Source organism: Ornithorhynchus anatinus, chromosome 9 (assembly GCF_004115215.2).
Source record: "Ornithorhynchus anatinus isolate Pmale09 chromosome 9, mOrnAna1.pri.v4, whole genome shotgun sequence".
NCBI lineage: Eukaryota > Metazoa > Chordata > Mammalia > Monotremata > Ornithorhynchidae > Ornithorhynchus > Ornithorhynchus anatinus.
Window position 1 is genome coordinate 18,836,656 of NC_041736.1, and position 13,313 is coordinate 18,849,968.

Consider the following 13,313-nt stretch of genomic DNA (forward strand, 5'->3'; position numbering starts at 1 on the left):
GAAGAAGCCACTGTCCCCTGGATCGCAGACCTCTTCCCTTGTTTGCATGTCACAGCCGACACAAAACCAATTATTTGAAGCCAACCCATGAAAGCTACTGGTATCAACAATTCCTTATGGAAAAAATGAGTCACCATTTCAGTTATATTCTGTTTACTGTTATATTGTACTCTCCCAAGCACTTAGTATAGTGCTCTGCACACAATGAGTATTCAGTAAATATAACTGAATGAAAACATTCTGTAGGTAGGGAAAGGAGAGGGGAAGGTCACAGGGAACAGTTATTTCTTAGCTCTCTTTTTCTGGGTTATGGGAATCAGCCAGGCACAGCAGACTAGGTTTAATTGGAAAGGAAAAGCCAAGAGTCCTGAACAGATGCTGATTGAGCCAAAAAGCAACCTGGAAGTAAGTATGTGGGCTTTAGCTACAGTCAAAAAGATCCTCCTTGTTCTTGCCCTTTCCTTAGTCAAGAAATAGATGTGGCCTTGCATGGGAGAGTATGGCTAGGTGGGCGGGGTGAGAATAGAGTTTTGAAGAAAAGAAGGAATGGAAAAAAGGAAGGAAATCTCTACAATAAAGAGAATAACAGCTTTCAGTTCCTAAACAGTGCTATTCATGAAGAAAGCTTTAAAAGACCCTGTAGCTATTAAAATGGTAATTACTCAACAAGAAAACAAGAGCCCATTCAATTAAATGCTGGATGCTTTTAAAATTTTAAACCTCTCAATTAAGAGCAGTTCTAATTACAGGGCCAGGACGAACCTTAGTGCCAGAGTGTAGGTTCCTGGCTGCCGCTGGCTCTCACGAATCAGATAGCTTCCTTCTGCCACACTCAAAAGCTGGTCAGCTGTTTCTCTGGAGATCATGCCATGAAATCTATAAAACAAAGTCAAACTGAGCAGCAATGTGGAAACTCTAAAATAGCATATTTTCCCACCTGCTTCATTTTTAGCAAGACAGACAAACCGACAATTTCTTGGTTAATACCTTCCTTGAGAAATTCTTGTTTCAAAAGTCACTTCACTTCTCTGTGACTCAATTACCTCACCTGGAAAATGGGGGATTGAGGTTGTGTGCTCCATGTGGGATAGAGACTGTGTCCAACCGGATAATCTTATATCTACTCCAGCACTTAATACAGTCTCTGGCACATAGTAAGCACTTAAATACCACAATTATTATTATTATTAGATTGTATCCACCCTAGCACGTAGTATAGTGCTCAACACACAGTAGTGCTTAACAAATACCATTGTTGGTATTATTATTATTATCAGAGACTTTCCGTTCTCATTAGACCCATTTTTCTCTCCACTTGGCCTGAAGTCACTTTGCTCACATGTGGCCAGAATGGCCCCAGGTAACTGTCAAATTCATTCTTATAACCAGAGATTCTAGAGGTATATTCGTCCTAGGGGAGAGTCCCTTTTTCTTTCTGCTTGGCCTCTGCTCAAGTAACCCATCACCATCCATTTAAAATACCCTGCTCGTCCAACTTCCCTGCTACTTAATACTTCTCACTGGTGGCGGTGCTCCAGACTCTGTGCGAGAGCCACACTGGCTCCTTGCCAGCACCCTGATAGCTGTTCTTAATTGGCCTGATTGCTCAGTAACATACATAATCTGCAGCATTTGGTGCCCAAGCCAGATGCAAACAATATGTAACATTTATTTTCTTTCTGTCTGTCATCAGGCATCCTTTGATTATCTTAGTGAAAGGAGGGGAAGGAAACATAAATAACGGCACACTCCTCAAACATACACATGTTCAGAGACCAAACAGTGAAGAACACACATTCTTCCTCTGGAGTAATAAGAGTTTCAAGTGGTGGAATGGACACGTCTCCATCTTTTACTAGAGTAAATCATCCATGGAGGCTTAGGGCCTTAACCTTTGATACATTTCATTAGTAAAAATAATAACAATATGGCATTTGTCAAGCACTTACTATGTGACAGGCACCGTGTTAAGCGCTGCGGTGGTTGGACACAGTCCGTCCCACATGGGGCTCACAGTCTCAATCCCCATTTACAGATGAGGTAACCGAGGCACAGAGAAGTTTGACTTGCCCAAGGTCACACAGCTGACAAGTGGCAGAGCCGGGAATAGAGCCAGGATTAGAACCCACAACCTTCTGACTCCCAGGCCTATGCTCTATCCACTACTCCATGCTGCTTCATTAAATGAGCTACCTCGGGCACCAGTCTGCCCCTTTCATCTCTTAGGGACCAATCTCCACCCCAGCTTCAGGAGGCTAGGATAGGGTGGCAAGGGGACACGGCACTGCGGCTGCCAGGACAAATCCAGTTTAACAGCTGGATGCTCTGTTTGTACACCCACAAGCTACTCACATGTTTCCACTGTTCAATCATAAAAAGGTTGATCAGTTGGCCCCCAATCTGGTGCTCAGCCCACTCATCCATGCTGCCTCTAGAAGCTGAGATACCTATGGCATTAGTGGAGCACAGCCTATCGCTGCATCCCATGGAGATTATAGCACCAGCTCTCAGGGGAAGCAGCCAGATTTCAAACCATCAAATGCAAATGCATTCCGGTAAATTAAGGCTTAAGCTATTCCACGGGGTAGGCATTTATTCCAACACTCAATCACTCCCTCAGGATAGCTCTTGGTTTGCATTCAGATCATCCCCTTATTTTTCTCTATATCCATATCATAGACGAAATGCTTTATGGTTAAGAAAAAAATCTACTTACTCTCTTCCATAATATTTTGGTCTGTTTTCTACCTGTTGGAAAAGAAAAACAGTTTCTAAATCTTTATTGTATTACAGTCAAAGCACACAACACGACTATTTTTGCAGGAGAGGAAATGTAGGAGTGGATCATTCATCACCCCAATACCAGAAAATCATAAAGTCTCAACTGTAGCACATCACTGGTTCTGTTCCTTTCCTTGACTACCCACCATTAACTCTTTCCCTCTTTCTCCCTTCCTGTTGCTTTTCTTACCTTAAACCTACCCAGTATAATTGGACTTTTCAAAGTACTTTTATGTCAGTCATCTCTTTTGATTCTTCTGATCCTTACAATATCTCTGGAAAGTAGACTGGGCATGGAGTTGTAAAATTGGGGACAGTGAAGCGAAGGGGTTTAGTAACTTGTACAAGCCAATAAGAGCCAGGCTCAGGTTTAAAATTCAAGACTCTTGGGTCCCTGCACTTTAATCCCCTCAACGGCCTCTTCCTCTAGTGGGGGGGGGGGACGGGGGGTGCGTGCACGTGCAAGTTTGAGAATGATGTCAAATTATACTTGGAGACTGTAACAGTAGTATTTATCAAACCAAACATGCATAGCATGTAGGAATTGTGGCAAGAGACCAAAAAGACAAACTGATGCCTGCTCTCAAAGAATTTACCATCTAATATATGTCTGTAAATCATCACAGGACAGATAAATAATATGCATAAGTAAATACTTAAGGTAAATCCATGAATGTTGAGGCTTGAACACAGACCATTGATCCCCAGAATCTGGTAGTGAGCCCCTATCACTCTGCTGCTCACCATCAGCTCCTCTTCTCTGTCTGCTCACTTCCAACTCATTCTCTGTGCGGTTCCCTAGAAATCTTTTCCTTCATAAGAAGAGAGGTGATTAGAAGCAGTGCAGCTTAGTGATAGAGCACAGTCCTGGGAGTTGGAAGGACCTGAGTTCTAACCCCAGCTCTGACACTTGCCTTCTCTGTGACCTTGGGGAAGTCACTTCCCTTCTCTATGTCTCAGTTACCCCTGAATGGGGTAATAAGACCTTGAACTCTGTGTGTAGCAGGGACTGTGTCCAACCCAATTACCTTGTATCTAATAAGCCCTAATATGTGCTAAACAAAAACAATTATTACTATTAGATGAACCTGGGAATGGAATACTTCTGGATGATGCAATTTTTCAGGAAGGCTTTACAGAATGTGAAAGAACTGCTTTGGCAAAGCTGTGGAGGCCAATTCTGGTGGGGGAAATGAAAGGACAATGGATTAGAAGTGAGAGAATACCAATTGAGGAGCTGACAGATTTCCAAGGGAACAGCACAGAGCATGAGTTGGACAGGAGCTCATGAAGAAAGAGGAGCCGATGGTGAGTGGGAGAGTTGACAGGGCTCACCCCTAGATTCTGGGGGTCTAAATTCAATGTTTAAGCCTCAATTACTTGATATGAGCTGCCCATATTCAGAAAGGCTTTAGGCTTCCTACAAATTCAAGGCAATACAATATACAATGTTGCAATGTTCAGAAAGGCACTCCAAATATTGATGATACTCCACCTGTGCAGATGTCTGAATGAAGGAAAGCCAATTTCCAACTCTTTCAAATTTTCTTTTCCAAGCCTCCATTTGACACCGGACCCAGCTCAATAGAAGTGTGATTTCATTTTAACCCAAAAGCTGGCAAGAAGGACAGTACGGGGCGATGCTTGCCATCCTTCGGCATGAAAGCAACTACGCAATGGTAGGAGAGCAACTCTGACTTGTTGAAAAGGGCAACATATTCACAATAGAGCTCGTGCTCCAGTTTCATCTTCTCTACATCTTAAAATGGAAATGTCAAACAAAATTACATTGAAATGAATTCTTTTGCTCCCTTGTCTAGATGGTATTTAAATGTTTTGCTGATGATGTCTAAGCCGTCAAGAATTAAGTAACGATCTGGAAAGGTCTTTTTATATTCACTGGCAATGCAGTACTGTTCTGATAGAAAAGTAGCTTAGAAGGTGGTTGAGCAATACGGAAGTGATTGTTATTTATCTTTTAAAATTACATGTGCAAAACATTAAACCAGACATTTAATTCTCTACATATAACAAAAAAACTTGGTGTTTAGGAACCCATTCCTATTCTTGAATACAGAAGTGTGCTTGTGAACAAAATAGGTGGAGTAATACCGAGTGGCCCATTTAAAAGCAATCTAAGTTTAATGCAATGAAGTTTTAAATAAGGCTTCACTGTAATGACTCCCCAGGTTAGATTAATGCTATTCACTTCCATCAAACTTTTCTACCCAACAATTCGCTTGTGTAGCCATAAGTCTTTAAAAGGAGAAAAGGGACAGGTAGAATAATAATAAGGATAATCATAGCAACGATAATAATACCTGTGGTATTTGTTAAGCGCTTACTATGTGCTAAGCACTGGGGTAGATACCAGTTGATCAGGTCAAACATAATCCCTATCTCACAGCATAAACAGTCACCATTTTATAGATGACTAAACAGGTTGGCGAAGTGCCTTGCCCAACAACAAACATCAGACAAGTGGTAGAGCCAGGATTAGAAGTCAGGACCTCTGACTTCCAGGCCTGTGCTCTTTCCAGTAGGCCACACTGCTTCTCATAAACATAAAAACTCAACTAGGAACATGGTTAAAACATTCTTGTACGGTTTCTGTGTGTGCAAGGCACTGCTAGACGTGGAGCCAAATACTCCAAACCCGGCCACTCATAAACTCAGCAGGCTACTGAGTCTCGTCTGCAGTGGATGGTTAGCTATTCACCAGCCTACGCTAGGGCACCAGAAGCAGATGCTCTCTCAAGGGCCTTCCAGCTCTATGATAAGTAAGAACTCTAAATTATCTGGCTTGCACAACCTAATTTTATACTATGGAAAATTTCAATGTAGATTCTGGCCAACCCTCAGTAAGTCAACCAGAGACATTTCCCACAGAGGAATTAGAATGCCAAACAGCTCCAGCAGTTCATAAGATCCATGTGGCAAGTATTAAGACAGGCTATGTAAGCGTCTTTTGGGATATGAGGACAGGGTCGGGTAAAAACAGAATGGACCTTAGAACACCAGGGCTGTTCTTAGTGGGGAATGTTAATTCTGATCCATCAGAATCAACTACTTGCCTTCTGGGTTTTGGGGAGGTTACTGAAGTCACACATCATACCTTATACAGGAAAAAGGGAAAGCAAAGGAAGGCTATCCAACTGAAAAAAACCCACAGAGTTTCTGTAGTGCTTTCTTCACAGTGGGGCCTACTTCCATTTGTCAGAGAAGCTCTGGATTCTCTCACAAGCAGTCTTAATGGGAATGGGGAATAGCCAATCACACAACTGGTGTTGAGAGAGCACTGAGTAAATTCAAAATGTGGGTTAGCATTGGACACAGCTAGAGCAGCTGCTCTCTACCACAGAAAGCACAATGGCCCCAGCTGGAACTGAAAAACTTACATGGCTTAGTTTTTGAAATGGAAGGCATTACATAAATGCCTCACAGTCTTAATGTTATATGTCATCTTGTGGTAAAGATGTCCTTTTCAATTAAGAGTAATTCTAATCCAGTTTCTCTTGCCTCCATCTAATTATATCCAAATAAGAGAGAATAGAGTTGTCCCAAACAATGGTAGCTGGCTTTTTAACCTGAGGGAAGCTTTCAAAAATGACAAAAGACGTTACAAGAATGCTTCATGTTATTCTAGAGTAGTGCTTGAGGGTACTGGTTTCCAAAGCCAAGTATAAACACTGAACACTAAAGCTTGATTTGCAGTAGCAAACTTAACCTCTATCTTGGCTTGTCCCTGAGCCAATCGATAAAACTAATTCTCTCTCCAAAGTAGGTTGCACTGATTTCTTACCAGTCCAGCATTTTCCTGGTCTTCTTGACAGTTTCCACCTGTGAGCTACAAGGTCAGCCCACTGCAGTTTTGCTTTGGACTTGGTTTGTGTCATGTCTTTATGCTACCTCTATCTGCCAATCTTGGGTAATAACCATCTCTTCCAGGGAGTCTGTTGTCAAACACTATTCGAATCTGTATGAGAAGCAATGTGGCATGAGAAGCAGGGTGGCCTACTGGATAGAGCACGGGTCCAGGAGTCTTAAGGACCTGGGTTCTAATCCTGGCTCTGCACTTGTCTGCTGTGTGACTTTGGGCAAATCACAACTTCTCTGGGCCTCAGTTAACCTCCTCTATAAATGGTGTTTAATACTGTGAGTCCCATGTGGGATGTGGACTGTGTCCATCCCGATTAGACTGTATCTCCCTCAACCCATAGTATGGTACCCAATGCACAGTAAGCATTTAATAAACACCAAAAAAAAATAAAATGTGTATATCACTGACCCTCTGGAGCCCAAAATGTGTCTGTTCTTTTTCAGAGACAGCTCATCATCCAACAGTGCCACTCTGATTTTACTGAAACTGAGCTACGCTGCTAGCCCCCATCTTTGGTCATTCTCTAGCAGAGGTACATAGGTTTTCCTCTCCTTTGATTTCTTGAACATTTACATAAATGGTTCCCTTCAGGCAATAACTGAACACACGCTTCGTTTTTGGGCCATTTGTCCTTGACCAACTTGGTGCAAAAATATTGCCATTTTCTTTTTATTCATTCATTCATTCATTCATTCAATAGTATTTATTTAGTGCTTACTATGTGCAGAGCACTGTACTAAGCGCTTGGGATGAACAAGTCGGCAACAGATAGAGACAGTTCCTGCCGTTTGACGGGCTTACAGTCTAATCAGGGGAGACGGACAGACAAGAACGATGGCAATAAATAGAGTCAAGGGGAAGAACATCTCGTAAAAACCGATGGCAACTAAATAGAATCAAGGCGATGTACAATTCATTAACAAAATAAATAGGGTAATGGAAATATATACAGTTGAGCGGACGAGTACAGTGCTGTGGGGATGGGAAGGGAGAGGTGGAGGAGCAGAGGGAAAAGGGGAAAAAGAGGGTTTAGCTGCGGAGAGGTAAAGGGGAGGTGGCAGAGGGAGTAGAGGGAGAAGAGGGGCTCAGTCTGGGAAGGCCTCTTGGAGGAGGTGAGTTTTAAGTAGGGTTTCGAAGAGGGGAAGAGAATCAGTTTGGCGGAGGTGAGGAGGGAGGGCGTTTCAGGACCGTGGGAGGACATGGTCCAGGGGTCGATGGCGGGATAGGCGAGACCGAGGGACGGTGAGGAGGTGGGCGGCAGAGGAGCAGAGCGTGCGGGGTGGGTGGTAGAAAGAGAGAAGGGAGGAGAGGTAGGAAGGGGCAAGGTGACGTAGAGCCTTGAAGCCTAGAGTGAGGAGTTTTTGTTTGGAGCGGAGGTTGATAGGCAACCACTGGAGGTGTTTAAGAAGGGGAGTGACATGCCCAGATCGTTTCTGCAGGAAGATGAGCCGGGCAGCAGAGTGAAGAATAGACCGGAGCGGGGCGAGAGAGGAGGAAGGGAGGTCAGAGAGAAGGCTGACACAGTAGTCTAGCCGGGATATAATGAGAGCCCGTAGCAGTAAGGTAGCCGTTTGGGTGGAGAGGAAAGGGCGGATCTTGGCGATATTGTAGAGGTGAAACCGGCAGGTCTTGGTAACGGATAGGATGCGTGGGGTGAACGAGAGAGACGAGTCAAGGATGACACCGAGATTGCGGGCCTGAGAGATGGGAAGGATGGTCGTGCCATCCACGGTGATAGAGAAGTCTGGGAGAGGACCGGGTTTGGGAGGGAAGATGAGGAGCTCAGTCTTGCTCATGTTGAGTTTTAGGTGGCGGGCCGACATCCAGGTGGAGACATCCTGGAGGCAGGAGGAGATGCGAGCCTGAAGGGAGGGGGAGAGGACAGGGGCGGAGATGTAGATCCGCGTGTCATCTGCGTAGAGATGGTAGTCAAAGCCGTGAGAGCGAATGAGTTCACCGAGGGAGTGAGTGTAAATGGAGAACAGAAGAAGGCCGAGAACTGACCCTTGAGGAACTCCAACAGTTAAAGGATGGGAGGGGGAGGAGGCTCCAGCGAAGGAGACCGAGAATGACCGGCCAGAGAGGTAAGAGGAGAACCGGGAGAGGACAGAGTCCGTGAAGCCAGGGTGAGATAAGGTATGGAGGAGGAGGGGATGGTCGACAGTGTCAAAGGCAGCAGAGAGGTCAAGGAGGATCAGAATGGAGTAGGAGCCATTGGATTTGGCAAGAAGGAGGTCATGGGTGACCTTAGAGAGAGCAGTCTCGGTAGAGTGGAGGAGACGGAAGCCAGATTGGAGGGGGTCTAGGAGAGAATGGGAGTTAAGGAATTCTAAGCATCGATTGTAGACGACTCGTTCTAGGATTTTGGAAAGGAAGGGTAGTAGGGAGATAGGGCGATAACTGGATATATAATTATAAGAATATAATTTTTATATTCTGACAGTGAATTCAACAGCAGGGAGGTGCAATAGTTCCACCATCAATATTGATTTCCTTCTCCCAGTTGAGTGTTTTCAATAGAGACACCAGTTAATTATCTAATGAATGGATAGCTGAAGCCAAAATATATAGTTCGGTCTCAATGACAAAATCAGGATATTTCAGGCCAGGAAACGCTTATTTTAATCTAAATAATTTAAGTCTGAACTATCTAGCTATGTGATCTCCAGAAGGAATTGCTGGATAAGGTCCAGATAGACTCTTATGTCTGATAATGTGAACATCAGATCCCACTGTCACACCACTATTCCCAATTCTATGCTTAGAGACCTGGGCCACGTTACCTCTTATCCACTAAAGCATGTTTTTAAAATGCGAATTAAGAAAACTGTAAAGTCACCCTTATTTACCTTATCCAGCATCACATTGCTTTCACCCAATTCCCAAATACATATATTTTTTCCCCAGGAGATAACTGAGGAGGATTGAGCCCACATTCTGAAAAATACACAGTAATAAAATACTGCTGCTCTCTCTTTTTTCAATAACAACAACTGTGGTTTTTGTTAAGTGCTTACTATGCGCCAAGCACTGTTCTCAGCACTGGGGTAGGTACAAGTTAATTAGGTTGGACACAGTCCTGTCCCACATGGGGCTCACAGCTTTGATCCCCATTTTACAGATGAGGTCACTGAAAATTAAGTGATTTGTCCAAGGTCACACAGCAGACATGTGGCAGAGCCGTGATTAGAACCTATGTCCTCTGACTCCCAGGACCGTGCTCTTTCCACTAGGCCATGCTGCTTCTAGAGGAGCATTCCTGAGAGCAGGAGCTCTTGGGGCAGAAGCTTAGAAGCCACCTGACTGGGTGGAGGGGTGTGGACTTGAGCAACCCCCAACATGGATCCCGATGTGACTGTCCTACAGCTATTCCACAAGCTATCTAAAACAGACAATGGAAAACCCTTGTCTTGACTATTTGTTTTGCCAAAGCTCTCTACATGTTTCTGTTGACAAGCAGCATGGCCCAGTAGGAAGTGCCTGTGCTTGGCTCCGCTGCGCGAGCCTGGGCAGGTCACTTCACTACTCTGTGTCCCAGTTCTGTTAGCTGCAAAACGGGGATTCAATACCTGTTCTCCCTCCTACTTTAACTATGAGCCTCACATGGGACCTGATTATCTTGTATCTACTCCAGCACTTAATACAGTCCTAGGCACCTAGTAAGCGCTTCACAAATACTACAATTAATACCATGTACTCATCCCCCTCTAAAGGTGTAATTTATTCTCAGATTTTATGATCCAGTAACAAACCATTATAACTCAGGATATTTTCTACTTCTTTTTCAAAAACTAATTTGAAGTTTTTGAAAATTAAAACAAGAATAATAGTTTAATTTCATTTTTATCTATTTTCCAATTGCAAGCTCTACCCCAACTGGAGATAGTCTGGACTTTGGAGTTCCATTCATAATAAATTATAATTTAGCTATTTAATAATTCAAGAACTCAGAGGAAGGTACAGTATACGCTGAACTTACCGCTTATAAAAACCGGCTAAGAGAGCAAAGCATGAATTTAAGCACTGGCAGTAATGGTTTAGAAAAAGGTTCAGTATATAGCCCAATCATAGTGCAGACACTGTGTTAAATGTTCTTGATATGCCATAACTAGAAGTAAAAGAAAATAAAACACACTGAACTCTATGCCACAATTGAATCTATTTTCACTGCTCCACCAGGTCAGGAAAATTATTTTAGAAGGCAGTCTCTCGATTTTAATCTTTTAATGGTAATTGTTAAGTGCCAGCCCCTGGACTATAGGCTTGTTGGGGGCAGGGAATGCGTTTTATTGTAATATTGTACTTTCCCAAGCGCTTAGTATAGTTCTTTGCATACAGTAAGCACTCAGTAAACACTACTGACTGATAAACAACACACACCAATTCGCCCCAGTGCCTAAAGTTGCTCCCTAATAATGAGTGGGGAAAGGCATGAACTCTTCGAGGCCAGTAGAGGACTATTTGCTCCTAAGAACTATTTCACTCACCAAGTGCTCAATAAATAGCATTACTGCTACAGCACTGCAAACGTCCAGCAAATACCCTGGAGCAATGCACTGATGGCCCCTAGTGGCCTAAAAGAATTAGTGAACCTAAACACCTTTGTTATGGTATTTGTTAAGCACACACTATGTGCTAGACACTGTAATAAGCACTAGCAGAGACACAAGCTTCACTTTACCTGTCCCACATGGGGCTTACAGTCTTAATTCCTATTTTAGAGATAAGGGAACTGAGGTACAAAGAAGTGAGTGACTTGCCCAAGGTCACACAGCAGACAAGTGGGGAGCCAGGAATAGAACCCAGGTCCTTCTGACTCCCAGGCCCGTGCTCTATCCACTAAGTCTTGCTGCTTCTCCTTGCTTAAGACATGCTCAAATGCAGCTCTAAGCCCTTGGGAAACTGGGATCGTGGTCTCCCAGATAATGAGAACAAGAGTGGACCATGGAGACAAGATAAAGTGTATGAACAGATGGAGATGCTGTAGAATTTACAGTCCAGAGATACTCCAAATACCTACCTCACATGTGCAGGTAATCCTTCGAGGATGGGGGGCCTCCTGCTGTAACTGATACACTGAGGAGAGGGAGAGAGGAAAGGTTTCAGTTTTCTACCTTACACAGATCTTCTAGATACTCCAAAACAAAAAAGGAAAAGCTCTTCAAGCACACACACAAAAAGGGGCAAGTGAAACAGACAGATACTGAAAGAGGAGGTTAGTTATGCAGCATAACTGCAAACCACTATGGGTTCATACCAACCTAAAGCTGCCTCAATGTCTCCAATTGGGGACAGAATTTTCTTAAGGAGTTTTACTTCCCATAAATGCTCCCAAACTCCCCCCTACCCCACCCCCCTACCATGTCTTTCCCCCTCTGCGGGCTCCACCCTATCCATGTCTCCCTCCATCTTTATTATCGCAGAGTTGTAATATTCTAGCCCAGTCCAGCCGGGACTACACTCTGCACCTACTGCCGATCACCTCATGAAGTGCTGCCGACCAGCTGCGTGGCCGTGCGCCATTCAACCAGGTGGCATGGGCTGGACTGCACAGCAGCCCCAGGCTCAGAATTCAGTGCTGGTCCCACTGAGGAGCCCGGACAACCGACACTTGGGGTCCTGATAAACTAGCCACCCCTTAGGGGAATGCCCTCAAAAGAAAGCGTTCCCTCACCAGAAAAGACCAAATGATTCGTTTTAAATTTAGAATAAGAAAAGGAGCTCAGGCCCGCCTCCTCCCCTCTTGCCACCATAAGTTCGCCACCACCAAGAATTAAGATGTCGGCGTTCCTGCTTCCCCTCAGAGTCCATCTGTCAAGACCTACTCTGGTCCTGTCCCTCTTTAATGAGGGCATCACCTACTAAGTTAGGCCTCCAAACCAAAAATCAAACCTATGAGGTCCTGGTGGTTAGCCTGGGCTAGAAAATCGATCAGCTGCTTCTAGCTCCTACGGGGTTAAAGAAGACCATATGCAACATAAAAGGTCGGCTTCCTTAGGGTTCCAGATATTTTCCTTAAGCAGAAAATCTGGTGGGTGTGTTTATTTCCTAGACTTTTGTAAAACAGCAGCTTTGATTTTAGAGAGAAGATTGTAAGGAGAAATGACCAAACAGGCACACTAGAACTGACCCTATTCCTCCTCATTATCCTTTATATGGGCCGGACTCCAGACTCTCAGACCCAGCAAGGTCAGATTCTCATGATAAGAACTGAAACGATTGTTCCCCTTTATTAATAACAGCACCAAGTGTTTGTAGTGCTGTTTTCCCCACTGCTGTGAGGACTACGCTGACTGCCAAAACTTCAAGCAAGAATGGAAAGAATTTGGTGATTTCTGATCACCAACAGAGTCACAAGGGCTACAAGAAATAGTCTTCCCCTCTGGAGGCAAACGGTTCCGAATCCATACTGGTGAATGACTTTTTAAGAAAGCCTATACCGTATTGTACTTTTAATGTACTGTGATAGTTATTCAAAGCCGTGTACGCTTTCACCTTGCACAGATATGCAATAGTAACAGCACTGTGGTGATCGGTAACTCCTCACGGTTCAAATCTAATTTTTACCATACTTCCTTGTTAGCAAAATTTCATGCTCGAGCTAAGATTTTGAAAAACAGGAACCTAAAGCCATCACTCATTCCAGTGAGGT

At 43.9% G+C, this 13,313-nt stretch overlaps 1 protein-coding gene across 2 annotated transcripts in view; it reads right to left on the reverse strand.

The window, feature by feature from the left end:
* The window catches only part of CHN1 (chimerin 1), a 148,535-nt gene that overhangs the window by 96,982 nt on the left and 38,240 nt on the right, over window positions 1–13,313 (reverse strand). For both annotated transcript variants that reach the window (XM_029072276.2, XM_001514859.4), the window contains 3 exons: window positions 11,682–11,737; window positions 2,717–2,748; window positions 763–876 (listed from right to left, as the gene is read on the reverse strand). In XM_029072276.2, coding sequence (XP_028928109.1) covers window positions 763–876; window positions 2,717–2,748; window positions 11,682–11,737 — 202 coding nt within the window. The remainder of the gene's footprint in view (window positions 1–762; window positions 877–2,716; window positions 2,749–11,681; window positions 11,738–13,313) is intronic.